At 42.3% G+C, this 13,148-nt stretch overlaps 2 protein-coding genes across 2 annotated transcripts; one reads left to right on the forward strand and one right to left on the reverse strand.

The window, feature by feature from the left end:
• The first annotated feature begins 1,216 nt into the window (after positions 1-1,216).
• mrpl45 (mitochondrial ribosomal protein L45) lies at positions 1,217-3,943 on the forward strand. Its single transcript, XM_083558050.1, has 8 exons — positions 1,217-1,352; positions 1,842-2,037; positions 2,222-2,339; positions 2,562-2,660; positions 2,773-2,821; positions 2,918-3,067; positions 3,152-3,325; positions 3,767-3,943. The coding sequence occupies exons 1-8, from the start codon at positions 1,290-1,292 to the stop codon at positions 3,863-3,865; spliced, it is 948 nt and encodes a 315-aa protein (XP_083414176.1). The 5' UTR covers positions 1,217-1,289; the 3' UTR covers positions 3,866-3,943.
• Positions 3,944-4,090: 147 nt separating this feature from the next.
• gpr179 (G protein-coupled receptor 179) lies at positions 4,091-12,758 on the reverse strand. The gene is made up of 11 exons (XM_083558046.1): positions 11,198-12,758; positions 10,835-10,943; positions 9,168-9,264; positions 8,859-9,070; positions 8,308-8,376; positions 7,976-8,085; positions 7,493-7,731; positions 7,267-7,405; positions 7,062-7,164; positions 6,818-6,967; positions 4,091-6,725 (listed from the first exon to the last, which is right to left on the reverse strand). The coding sequence occupies exons 1-11, from the start codon at positions 12,118-12,120 to the stop codon at positions 4,257-4,259; spliced, it is 4,620 nt and encodes a 1,539-aa protein (XP_083414172.1). The 5' UTR covers positions 12,121-12,758; the 3' UTR covers positions 4,091-4,256.
• Between the last annotated feature and the right edge of the window lie 390 nt (positions 12,759-13,148).

A 13,148-nucleotide genomic window follows, 5' to 3' on the forward strand; every position in this document is an offset into this window, starting at 1 on the left:
CTTTCTGGCCAAACGTTCCATTTCACTATAAACTGCGTGACGCCACGATTTGTGACTCAATTCCCGATTGCTGTTTGTTGGAATACCTGGGGCAAGGAATCCATTATTGCATACCCTAGGTAGTGCACTTAAACAGGGAGACGGGGGTGGGGGGTGTAATTAGGGACCGAACCATTGTCCGATGGCATTTCCATATTAGCAGTAAATAGTTGCTCGCTTCCAGGAGCTGCCAGTTTGACTCACTCGGGGGCATGTTTAATTTTCCCCAGTGCATCGTTGTGTTGTAGTAAAGAAGGGAGTGTTCGGAGTTTCCTTCTCCTACTAATTACTAAGTCTTTTAGAAAGGCTGTGAAGAACCGTCTAATACTGTAGCACTACTTTAACTAGTGTTATCACTAGTATTACTCCCATTATTACTACTACCACCACTATTACTAGTCTTATTACTGCCGTCAGTTCTTCTCCATCTACTAGTAAAATCACTATTTCCACTTCTACTATGTTGGCTAGTATTATTACTATTTCCACAGTTACTAGATTTATTACTATTGCTACTATCACTGTTTGGTAGTAACTTGTTTATAACGGATTAAGAGATTGGACTTTGGATCTGAAGGTCATTCGTTCAAGCCTCACCAAGCTGCCATTAGAAATTTCCCCACTGTGAGACGAATAAAGGTATGTCTTATCTTATTCATTGGGCCCCTAAGCAAGGCCCTTGATCGCTGCTCAGTTGTATGAAGGCGATAAAGGTAAGTCACTTTGTATAAAGGCATCTGCCAAATGCCTTAAAAATGTACATGAACAACTATTATTATTAATATTAATGCATCTACCACCACCATGACTGCTGCTAACTTTATTATTATTTTTGATACTACTAATATTATCACTCCCACCATCACTGTAGCCTAAATGTCCAAAACTATGTGGACATATGACCTTCACCCCCATATGAGGTTCTGCAACATAATTGTCCAGAATGCCTCTATATATTTGCCTTAATGCTATGATTTCTGTGAAATGAGTTCCAAACCATGTTCACTAAAATGAGCTCTATGGTGTGTGTGATGGTTGGAATGGTGTCCATCCAGAATTTAAAAAAAATAATAATACAAAAAATAAAAGCACATGTGGATGTGATGGTTTGGTGTCCATAAACTTTTGGCCGCACAAACTATTTTCTCATTATACGACGGCGTGAATATTACGGCAGGTTCCTCCCAGCCTTTAGGTGGCGCTGCGTGTACACAATAACACCCGTAGAAGAAGAAGAAGGTTGGCGGAAAATGGCGGCGTCCATCTGTAGGACGTTAAAACTCCTTAATCAGAGCACATGCAGCAGTTTAAAGGTATGACATGATTAAATATTGATTAATAATGTTATAAAGGTCAGGTTAGTTTCATTGATGATAATTTTTAAAGCATCCCGCGGATATGTTTTTAATAGACAGCAGGAAGAACTTGAGAAGCAGATTTCTGTACTCCAATGATTTGTAGAAAGGGCTGATGTTCATCAAGGTTCCTGAGACAGCATGAGGAAGAACCATTGAGAGCATCGTATAATCTCATGTGTTTATATTATACCTTTTTCCACCTGCAATCTATAGGAGTGACTATTAAGTGTGTGATAAACGCATTTTCAGTGTCAGTAGCAGAGTCTTTATGATTACAGCAGCAAGTCTCAGGTGTATCCAGGTAAGAAGATGAGACTTGGATGTGAACTTGTCTGTGTAGATCTTTAAGCTCCAAGAGCGTTGAGATGAATCAGGAGAGGTTTCCGAAGTGAGGTGTAATGATATGGGTCTCAATTTGTGTTGTGTTGATCTGAATATATGCAGAATGTTGGACCTTTTCTGGATGTGCAATGTCCCTTGGCTGCATTGGTTCCTGTTCGCACCAAGAAGCGCTATTTTATCCCTCCGGCTGTGGGGCTGAAGGAAAAGTCGCACTCTGAGCAGGAGGCGAAGGCGCGTGCTGCTGGAGTGGTCATCAGACAGGAGTACATGGAGAGACCCATCAACATCTCATGCACTGGTACGCACTGGTTCCAGTGTCGAGGCAAATCGAAACTCTTTTTGTTTGTTGGTGGTCAGATCTCTGCTATACTGCATCATATTTAATATTTCTCAATTAGGAGATCACACCGTTAATTATACATATTGATGTTTTTATTGATTTATTTCTTACTTTCTGCTTTATACCCGTGTGCCTGTAATAGCCGGAGTCTTTGACCCGTACATCCCTCCCGAGGGCGACGCCCGTCTTTCCTCTCTGTCCAGAGAAGGTCTGAAACAGCGCACGGAGCAGCTCCGACAGAGTGCAGCCTCACAGCTGGCGTAAGAAACGGCTGCCTTTTTTTTTTTAAAAAAAACATTGTTCTACTTTTAAAATCTGAGATGTTTGACGAGACGGAAAATATGTCTACAGAATCTTGGATTTGACTCTAGAGCAATGAGTTTTAAATATTCACCCTAAAATAGAGGTGTAGGGTTTGATCAGACGTTGATCGAATGTTCTAGTGTTTGCGAGCTTTTTTAGTAAAAAAAATTTTCTTCAAGGCTGCGCAAAATAAAGGAGCACGACCCGGAGTTCTCGAGTAAAACGTTTGGCGTGCGAGCTCAGGAAATCTTCATCGATGCTCATTTGGCTCTGACACAGTAAGAAGCATCTTTCTGGCCTTTTTTGTTTATTTAAACCCTTTGTGTGTCACTATTGTAATATAGCACCATTTTAAGGAATAAACCAAATGTAATTTCTTCACTCTTCCAGGTTTGACAAGGGGAAACTCCATTCTTTGGTGACGGAAAGGTGTTACCCTGTAAGTAAACGTCTTTTACGTGTAAACGCTCTGAACGTATCGTTCGTCACATGTTAGGAGTTTGTAGCAGAGTCGCGTGTTTGCTTTGTGTTGTAGGAGATCGTTCGAGGAAACCGGTATAAAACGCTGCGCTGGCGCTTTGTCGAGTCTCTCGAGCCGCCCCGGCTGGTCCACGCCAGATGCCCCGACATGATCACGAAGGGCAATTTATACGGCCAAGTGACCATCAGGATGCACTCCAGACAGGTGAGACGATTAATGAGCGCTTTGTGGAGAGTAACTGTAGTGACCTTGCGTTATTGTTTGTTTTTTTTTGTTTTTGTTTTTAAGACATTAGCGATATACGACCGATTTGGACGCTTGATGCTGGGAGATGAAGAAGAGCCCAGGGATGTTCTGGAGTACTTGGTGATGGAGAGACACCTGGTGAACCCGTACGGCTTATGGAGGCTACACGGCAAGATCGTCCCGGCTTGGGCTCCGCCTAAAGAACCCATCCTGAAGGTTTGTTCCAATAAGTGTAATATAGAAAGGTTTTTTTTTTTTTTCACTTTTTAGATATAAAGCAGTAAATGCATTTTCAGCCCAGGAGTTATAAGAACAGATCGTTAAAGCAGCAGTGCACAACTTTATTTGACACGGGGTCTTCGAGAACCTAAAAAAACAGAAATATGATTATATGGTATAATTACAATTCATGCATGAGTTTGGTAGTGTGAACGATTCAGCCTAGCGTTGATTAGCCGAGAGCGCCGTTAGCTGTCTGAGAACTGCATCAGGAGCTCGAGAGAGTTTTAGAACTGTGGTTTAGGGCAAAAATAAAGAGTCAGCAAGGCTAATTATTCCTTTTTTAATAGTCACATACACACAGATGATAAACTTGTGATTTTTATAGTGTTACTGTCTACAATAGTACTAATTCCTGTTTGTTTTTTTCCCCTGCAGACTGTTATGATCCCTGGCCCTAAGCTTAAACCGGAGCAGGAGTTTGAGACTCTTAATTATGAGGTGCCACAATCCAAGGCGGTGCAGTGGCACAAATGAGCCACAGGGTGGCGTGGTCCGACATCTTTGTACAGATTTAATTATTGTCTTGTGAAATAAAGTTAATGTTCCAGAAAATTGTACAGTGATCTCTTTCAGTGTGTAAGTGGAATTTGGAATGTGTGTGTGTGTGTGTGTGTGTGTGTGTGTGTGTGTGTGTGTGTGGTGAAATGTCCACAAATATGTAGCCCTTTTTTTTTTTTTTTTTTTACAGCTCTATGCAGATAAAATGTCCCTCAATGATCCTTGTGCTTTGAATGTTGGATAAATAGAAACTGGACCTGGACATTAATTTTAGCAGTTGATTTGCAGTGGTTTAGTACATCGATGTCTACAGTTACTGTGGTGGTCCAATTTGTTAAAACAAAGCACATATTATTGAGCTTTGAACTCATAAGTCAGGTGGGAAGATAAAAGCCTCTGCTGCCGTTTCTGCATCACTTTCATCTTCTGCTATTGGTTCCTCCCACGTGAAGATATTGGAGTTATCAGGGTCAAGTGCATTCGCTCCTCCTTTCATTTCCCAAGGACACAAAGCATCACATCGAGTCAAAGGCCGATTGACCCTTTTCCCCTTCATTTCCCTTTCTGAGACCTCAAGATCCCAAGGATACATGTGCACTTCAAGATCATTTTGACTTTGAGCTGATTGTTTGGTTTCTTGTGGGTGAATATCAGCATCATTTTCATCTCTTTGCTCCTCAGAGTCATCTGTATACACGGAATCGGCGTTAGATTTCCCCGGCTGTACGCTTTCTAGCATAAGGGTTTCCCAAAGACTGATCTTAGCATGCACACGTTCTCTTTCTAGGACTGAAATATCAGTTTCCTTTGTTATGGTAACCCCTTCTGACCTCTCCGTCACCTCTGCTTCTTCAGGATAGAGAGCTTCTTTCTTGGACACTAGCCATGTCGTGTCTCCTTGTTTTGGTTTCAGTGATGTTTCCTTTGACTTCCTCAGATAGTCTTTCACAGTAGGTGATGACTCTGGGAAATCCCATGGACAGGTTTCTGCTGTGCTTGTCGGCTGTTTTGTTGCTCTAGTTTTCTTTACATTATCGCCTGGTTTCTCTAGATGTTCTGATTTCCATTTGCAGGAAGTTCCTTCAGGAAAATCCCATGGGCGCATCTCCACATGTGCAGCACCGGTAAGTTGTTTTGTTAAAAGCCTTGGTAGACATTTGGAATCTGAGTTTTTTCGTAGTCTTGCATTTGGTTTCCAGGGATGTACATCAACGCACCTCATCTCCTGGGTGTCGCATGTTTCCCATGGACAGACCTCAGTCCGAAGTGTCTCCTGTCGCACCGGATTCTGCCTCTTTGCTCCTGGACGAGGATTTACATAAATAACTCTTTCAGTTGGCTTTGTTGCCTCGGAAACTACTTTGGCAGGATCTTGTTTAACATCGCCGGGGGGCATTTCTGCCTCAGTAAGGCGGTGGTGTTGCTCAATTTCTTTCTGAGGTTCATAATTAATTCTTGATGCCTGTCTGAGGGATTCCTGTGAACAAATATCTTTGTTTGATGTTATTTGTTTTATTCGATCTTGGTGCATCACTTCCCAGGGGCAAATATCAGCGATGTTGGTTTGTGGACGAGTCTTGTTCAGAATGTCCCATTGATACTCTTTTGACCTTGGAACAGTTGAAGAACCTCTGTCTTTGGTCAGACGCGGTCGTCGCTCGCCACAGTTTTGACTTTGTGTTATATTTTCATACGCTGACTCCCACAGGTGGATATGTGGAGAGGGATTGTTTATGGACTTCCTCTCTGGGGAGACTCTTATTGCTGCCTGTTTACCAAGGCATGGTTTTGAATCATCACTGGTCATTAATCGTCTTGGTGTTTGTGTCCTTTTTATCGACTTTATAGCACTGCTTAGAGTGGCTGATCTGGCCTGGTGGAATGTGCCCTTCTCTCTGATAAGTTCATTTCTACTGTTATATTTACCCCTTCCTTTTTTGTCTACTATGCTCTTTGCTAGATGGAGCGTCTGTGTGGCAGATTGGGAAGATGAACCATAGTGGGCCATCGGATTGGGAAAGCTGTATGGTGATCCGGGAGCACTTGAGGAGATCGAAAGTTTTGGTCTTGACGATTCAACATCTGAATTCAGACCACTCTCTGTTTTTGTCGCAGGGGGAGAAGAGCAGGTCAAGGAGGAGGCAAATTCCCAGGGGCAAACGTAAATTAGTGAGGGGTGTGATGAAAACGTTGGTGGTATGGTTTGTTTCTCAGCATGTTTTTGGTTTGCCATATTTAAGCCTGAAGTTTGTTCGTCTTGAACGTCAGCGTTGCCAAACTGATCTTTTAGATTTGTTTTTAAACTTTCTGCTGTTTCCACCAGGCTCTTATTAGGCGAAAGCAGATAGCGATCGCTGTGGTTTTCTGTAAAACTAAACGATTTCTGAACCCGAGTGGACACCGGTTGTAGAAAGTTGTTGTCTACGGCTAGATTTTGAGCACTGAATGACTTGTAGAAGATTGGTGCTTTATCGATGGACTCTGTCTCTGAGGAACTCTTGTTCATCCAGCTTTTCACTGAAGAATTTCTCATCGCGGTCCCCCTCACCGGTGGAGACGGCGGCTCCGCTGTCTCGTTCCTCTTATTGACCCGAGTGCTTACAGAAGTTGCCAGGAAAGAGCCAGACCCCTTTGGTGTTCCTCCAGCTCTCGAAGCGTCCTTATCTCTACGGCTACTCTGCCGACTCATGCTCTCTGGCATCTCAGTTATCCGTCTGATAAGGGACCGGCCGAACATGAGCCGAGAACTGCGTTTTTTCCGCAGGTGTGGGTTGTTCTTTTCCATTTTCTTTGTTTTGTGGACTTCCAACTGAGCATAAAGTTTCTTCAGCTCACCCTGATGCACAATAAACACATTTTATAAAATGCCAATAGAAAGAAATTTGAAGAAATTATATCATAATTTGTGTATTGTTTACGGACGTTTACCTGAATGTCATCGGGGTCCAGGTTGTGGTCACTCCAGCAGCCGGATGTAAAACTGTTATGCGCATGTAAACATGAACGCCGGAGGTCCACTTCATTCTCACACATCTCTGAAGCATTATCCTCTTTTATGAGTTGAGAGATGTGGAGGAACTGCAATAACATTTGAATTGATCTTGATTTTTAGTGATAACTAATACCAATTACCAACACACAGACCTGTAGGATCTGCTTAAACAGGAAGTACCTTTGGTAAGAACAGCAGGCCAAGTGTTACAGTAATGGTGATGTGTACATGGATAAAGAACAGCACGAGCGTCCAGTCAGGATGTAAAGACGGCTTTATGAATCTGAGGGTAGAAGGAAAAACGAGACGATTTGAACGTTTGAAATTGGCTGTATTTGCTTGTTTTTTTTGGGTCGAGCATATTAGCATGATCTAAAGCTCTTACCTTAGGAGGTGAAACATGGTGGAGAAGAGCAGTTCGTTGTGGACGGCGATGCCCATGTAGCGAGGCTCGTGGAAAGCAGAGGGCACGGCCTTCACTGCACTGCTGAGGGAACTGCTCCAGCACAGGAACAGCAGTTCCGCTGAAAACCAGACACATCTTATTAATTAAATCGATTAAGAAGATGATGTGAAATTATCCAGGACATAACCGTGTAGATCTCACCTACCCATAGCCATCATGTAATCCCATCGGTCCAAATCACATGCTCTGAACTTCTGCCCATCCCAGGTGGTTAACTTAGTCAGCAGAGGGATGTTACGATCCTGGTTTTGAAGGACCCCCATAGACCAAGCGCACAGAAACCATTTGACTGTGAGCAGCATCACTCCCAGCATCCTGAGCACACTGGTGCTGGACATGTAGGGGAGTCTCTGGGCCGTGCACGAGAGGAACACGTTAAGAACCCTGTGGAAGTCGATGGTAGGTGTCATTACATTTTAATACCACAAACACATGATGGTGTAGATTTTCTTTCTTTATTAATATAAAGTCCAACATGTAGGATGGGTCACAAGTTGTAAACTTAAAATTACTTTAATCAGAAAGTGCCGGAGCAGATCAACCTGGTGAACATCTTCCATACGTCTTATACCCTGCTATTGTTCAGCTGTATGGAGTGATGATGAATGTACAGGTTAGGAATACACACCTGTACATTTTCAACGTCACAGTGCCGTAAACGATGGCGAAGCCGAGCAAACGCACCCAGCGGAGCAGGATGCAGCGAAATGTGCTGGGCTTAAAATATATGATCAAAACCTATAAACAGAAAAGAAGATAATGGTCCAAGAAAACAATTATTCAAAAATCACTTCAGGAATTGATTCAAATTTCAATAAACACAATGTAGTAACTATAATAACTGGAAGTGATCGGCATTGGTCATCAGCGCAATGGGAATTGTTGAGTAACTTTCGCTTTATTATGCATTTATCTCATATAGTTTTAAACAGATATGACCAATTTAATTCACACACTCACGGGAAAGTAAAGGAGCAGAGAGCCGAAGAGAATGATTTCCAGCAACAGGAGACCAGATGCTCGAATTGGCTGTCAGTTGAAAGGAAAAAATACAAATGTTTTTATTATATCTGTGTGTCTCAAAATAATATGTTCACTGCATGGCCAAAGTATTTAAGTGACTGACCACCGGAATCTTATGGACACATGGTTCTTTAACAAACTAGCGCCAAAAAGAAGTGTCTCGATCTCTGTGTACTCCATATTACCATTTTTCTTCACTAGAACTTAGAGGCCAGCAACTGATCTCAGAAATGCTCTTGTACCTGGATGATCGCTGATCCCTACAGTCACACACCAAAATCTAGTGGAAAGCCTTGAAGAATGGAGTGGACAATGTTTGGTTTTCAAGGTTCCAGTGAAAGGAAACTGTATACTAACAGTGTAATACAAAGACCCAAAAAAACCCCAGCTGTGTCCACATACTTTTGGCCTGATACTGTAACAAACTGAAACCAAGAATATATTTAACTGACACTGATTTTCCACGTATGGTCCAGATCTGGTCTCACCCTCGTCCTCCGGCACTGGTATACTCTCAGCATGCTGATCAGCACAAGTGCCATGAAGAAGCTGTGCACAGCGAGCAGAACCACTCTCAGCTTCCAGTCCTGGTCGACCCAACATGGAGAACCATCCTGACACTGCTTACATCCTGGCCAGCAGGGCACACACATGGGGATCAGTGGGTAACACCCATGGGTAATCCTGGAACCATCATCCACTGTTTCACCAAAACAGAACCACAGATTAGCGTCAGAGTTTTGAACTTTAGAGGAATTGAACATTCGCTCCTGGAATATTGGGACAAAATTCCGTACACTGGTCTTCTGTGACCGCTGGAAGGCTGTAGTATCCGTTTTTACATCGGCAGCAGTACTGACCAAGACGAAACCCCTTCCCAGGAATCGGCTCACACTAGGGAAAGGAGACAACAGCAAGATGGTGAGAGAAAAAAAGAATTGGTGTTAACCAAATGTGTGATCGTCTGCAAAAATCTGTGTGAGATTAAATTACTGCTTAATCTCGCCTGGTTTATGTTGATAGAACGAATGCTGTATGCTTTTCCAGCTATATGTGGAAGCATATGTTCCGTTGGAAGCACAAATTATAATGGATGTATTTAGATCTCATATGATCCATGAAATTTTTCCTTAATTCGTACTGAGACCCAAACCTGTTCCAGCATGACGATGCCTCTGTGGACAAAACCAGCTTCATAAAGATCTGCTTTCCATGGGTTGGAGTGGAAGATCTACTGCTATAAAGCCCAAACCCTAAGGAGCACATTTGGGATGAATGTGAACACTGCCTGCACCCCAGGCCTCCTCACCTACATAAGTGGAACATCTTCCCAGAAGAGTAACAGCAAATGAGGACTAAATATGGACCGGGGTGTTCAAAGAGCTCACTCCAATCTGCTCAGGTGTCCACAAATATTTGTCCATATATTGCATGCAATGAAAAAGTCAATCATTTTGTCTCACGACATCAATGCTTTGAACAACTACTTCTTATTGACATGAATATAAGTCTAATCTAAGTCAATATATTCCTCTTTTTATTGACGTGGTCTCCATTCAGGAAGGTCACACTGTGATTTCCAGCGTAAATACATATTTATCTCCTTTTAAGGACTCATGACCATGTGCTTATACAACCAGAATATCTGATGAGTTCAGGTGGTAAGAGCTGTGTGTGAGCGAGAGAAAGTGCTTGGTTGTAATTACATAAGCAGACTCTCATCAGTGCTGAAAGGCCCTCATGTCAGAAAAGCGGAATTAATCTAAATGGATAGCTAATGCCTATTTTAAAAGACCACCCCATCCTCCCACCGCTTTCACCCCCATCACTAATGTTTTCCATAAAATAAATCCATAAAAATCTGTGGTTATTATTTACAGCTATAAAATGCTGCATGTTTTTGGTTTTGAAAGAGGCAGATGTTGTGGACTGGACAGTGTGGAAAAGATAACTATAGGGAGCAGCCAAAAGAAGGAGAAGTAGAAGAAATGCTGTTCATAAATCCATTTTCTCCATCAGGATAAAAAAAATCTTTGCTGTAGAGAATTACAGCATTTCATGTAACCCTATCTTTAATAGAGTATATTTTAATATGATTGATTGTAATTTCCATATCATGTGATTGTTTGTCATGGTTTATGTTTGTGTCTCGTTAAAAAAAAAATCCCATTGTGTTTGCTATGAAACTGATTCATTTTTTTCCTCTGTTCCTCCCACATAAAGAGCTGCATTAGGGAAAAGGATATGGACATCTCTGGATTAACGCTGGATTAATCCCCTGGATTATCCCCCCTGCCACCCAGCACCCAGGAGGCCTGAGTTAGACTGAGGCAGATGGACAGAGCTTGAGAAAGGAAGAGTGAAAGAGCAAATGATATTGGAGAAAAGAAAGGTTTCATACCAGTGACTGGCCCAATTTAAAATGTGAATTATTTGGACTGTTTGGTGTTTGTACAGGATTTACCTCCATGCTGGTACGGTTACACTTATGTGTGTCAGCAAACCAGAAATTCCCAATGGCACACTGGTTCACATCAAAATCCTGGATATTCACATCTAGACGGATCACACCCCTACCACCAGCACCGATAAAAGAGAAAGACAGGTGTTTATCGTGAGTGTTTATTGTTTTAGCTGTGTCCTGAGGATTCATTACCAGTTTTGACATACCATACGGTTCTATGACGTTCTTTGGAGTTCTGCTGTAGGGTTCTACATGAATACTTTAAAAGATCTCACAAATAAAAAACAACATACAAGCCAAAAAAAATTAAAGGTAACAGTTCTGAGAGGGTGCAGGGTCTGAGAAGAGACAGAACCTACTCACCTGAACTCAGGACTGAGGTCTGGTTTCAGTCCATAAAAAGGCATAGAAAGTGTAAGCAACCACCCAGGCAGGAAACGCCCTTCCATACACTCCAGAAATGGGGCTTCACCCCACTGAAGTCCACTGCTATTAGTTACATAGGTGCCCCCATGTGCCCACTTGGGTGTGTCCAGGGTGCTGAGGTCATTTCGCAGGACCTGTCTAGACAAGCCAGGAAAGGATGGATTGTTGGAATTCAGTAATTTGAACCAGCTCTGATTAAAGCCATGAGGCAATGATTGAGGTTTTTCCCAGGCCAAAGTGAGATCCTGTAGGTAGATATTTTGGGATAAGCCCTTAGAGGCCAAGAGAACCAGTTGTGGTTGAGTTGTTGTAGGATCAGCATTAAAGCTTAGAAGAGCATTTCTCACCAGGCTAGGTCTTTCCCCAACAAGCATAGATCGGATCAGCGAATGGTACCAATCTATGTCTTCTCTTAAGCTGGTCTCTCTTAGATCACTTGCCTGAAAGATGAGGTTGAGGAAGTTCACCGTGTCGGTCAGAGACGTTGAAGACTGGTAAAGGAGAGCCTTGATGTTATGTGGGATAGCACCATGCTGAGCAGTCAACTGGAAAGAATTACTGCAGCGTGAAGAACTCAGGAGAGAGGCATCACCGGTGTAGAGGTAATTTTCAGGCACAGACCAGTCTTGCTCTTTCTCTTCTACTACTACTGGAGGATTTGTGCTCACACTAGGAGACTGCGTGTTGCCAGCAAGCTCTTCTTCAACTGTACATCTTGTATTGGAGGTTGATGGACTGGGTCCCTGGCTGGAAGAAGTGCCAGAGTTCAAATTGGGGCTGAGCTGGGTAGAGATCAGGGATGAAAGGAGAAGCAGGATCAGCAGTTTGTCCGGGAATCTTGTCGTCATGTAGATCCACATCTCTCTGCTGCACTCAATGCAATTTTTCCATTAGTTGTTAAACCATCTCTGAACTTCGATGCTCCTACTCCCAGGCATAGAGATGGAAAAATCTGTAGCAGCTGTAGTCGTTATTGAAGATTTCAGTGGTCCTCAATGGGAACATGCAGTTTACCTTAGATATAATGACTAAAAAATCGCCCAGCAGAAATTAAGAACCATCTGATGCTCCACAGATGCGCAGGTGTAATCGTTACAAAAACCCTGCCAAGTATAAATATAAAATACCCCAATGCTCAAAGGATCGTTGTTTACTCTGGTAAACTTCTACGTCTCACTCGCTGTTCCTACCACTCAGGTCTCTCCTCAGTATTGGGGGTGATGAGACACATACAGCTGTTAATGTTAAAGCTGCAGGAGGTGTGTGTGTGAGTGGAAAAGTGCATTGCATGGTAATCCTGATGATTACGCCATCCATCAGAATCTCACCATGCTCTGGATTAAACCAGCTCTCTCCTCAGATTGAGTTTTTATGGTGTGTTTGTTTGATACCAAGATCTAATCTAAGATGGGCTGCATATCTAGAAGATGCCACAAATAAACATTTGATCTACAATCAAAGAATGTAACAGCTGTCTGAGTTCTCAGAAATGCTGCATTACAATGCCTGTACATATAACTTCAGAGAGAACTGTAAGGTTACAGCGACCTCATCTGGTCCTCCAGGATATTGCATGTAACAAAGGCTGATATGAAGGTATTAAAGGTGACATTTATGAATTTATAGAAATATATTATATGGACAAAAATCAAGTGGTGGGTCGTGGATTTGACCCCCCAGGCCTTTAGTGGTGTCCTACCTGAATGAATACGTTCATAATGACGCCAAGTTTATACCACCATCAATATTGTAGATTCAATTATTAAAAAAAGAAAACAAACCAAACAACAAAAAGGTGCAAATATGTTTAAATTGCTGTTATTGTTCAAAATCATGAAATGTGATTTATACAATTTTGACATCTTTTAACGGAATCTTATCAGACATC

Source organism: Silurus aristotelis, assembly GCF_946808225.1.
Source record: "Silurus aristotelis genome assembly, chromosome: 13".
Lineage (NCBI taxonomy): Eukaryota > Metazoa > Chordata > Actinopteri > Siluriformes > Siluridae > Silurus > Silurus aristotelis.

Coding starts and splice junctions, on each gene's coding strand:
- mrpl45 (XM_083558050.1), top strand. CDS start 1,290: ATGGCGGCGTCCATCTGTAGGACGTTAAAACTCCTTAATCAGAGCACA. Junction 1,353..1,841: donor GCACATGCAGCAGTTTAAAG/GTATGACATGAT, acceptor GAATATATGCAG/AATGTTGGACCTTTTCTGGA. Junction 3,068..3,151: donor TCAGGATGCACTCCAGACAG/GTGAGACGATTA, acceptor TTTGTTTTTAAG/ACATTAGCGATATACGACCG.
- gpr179 (XM_083558046.1), bottom strand. CDS start 12,120: ATGTGGATCTACATGACGACAAGATTCCCGGACAAACTGCTGATCCTG. Junction 9,071..9,167: donor AGCGGTCACAGAAGACCAGT/GTACGGAATTTT, acceptor TTGGTGAAACAG/TGGATGATGGTTCCAGGATT. Junction 7,732..7,975: donor GTGACGTTGAAAATGTACAG/GTGTGTATTCCT, acceptor CGACTTCCACAG/GGTTCTTAACGTGTTCCTCT.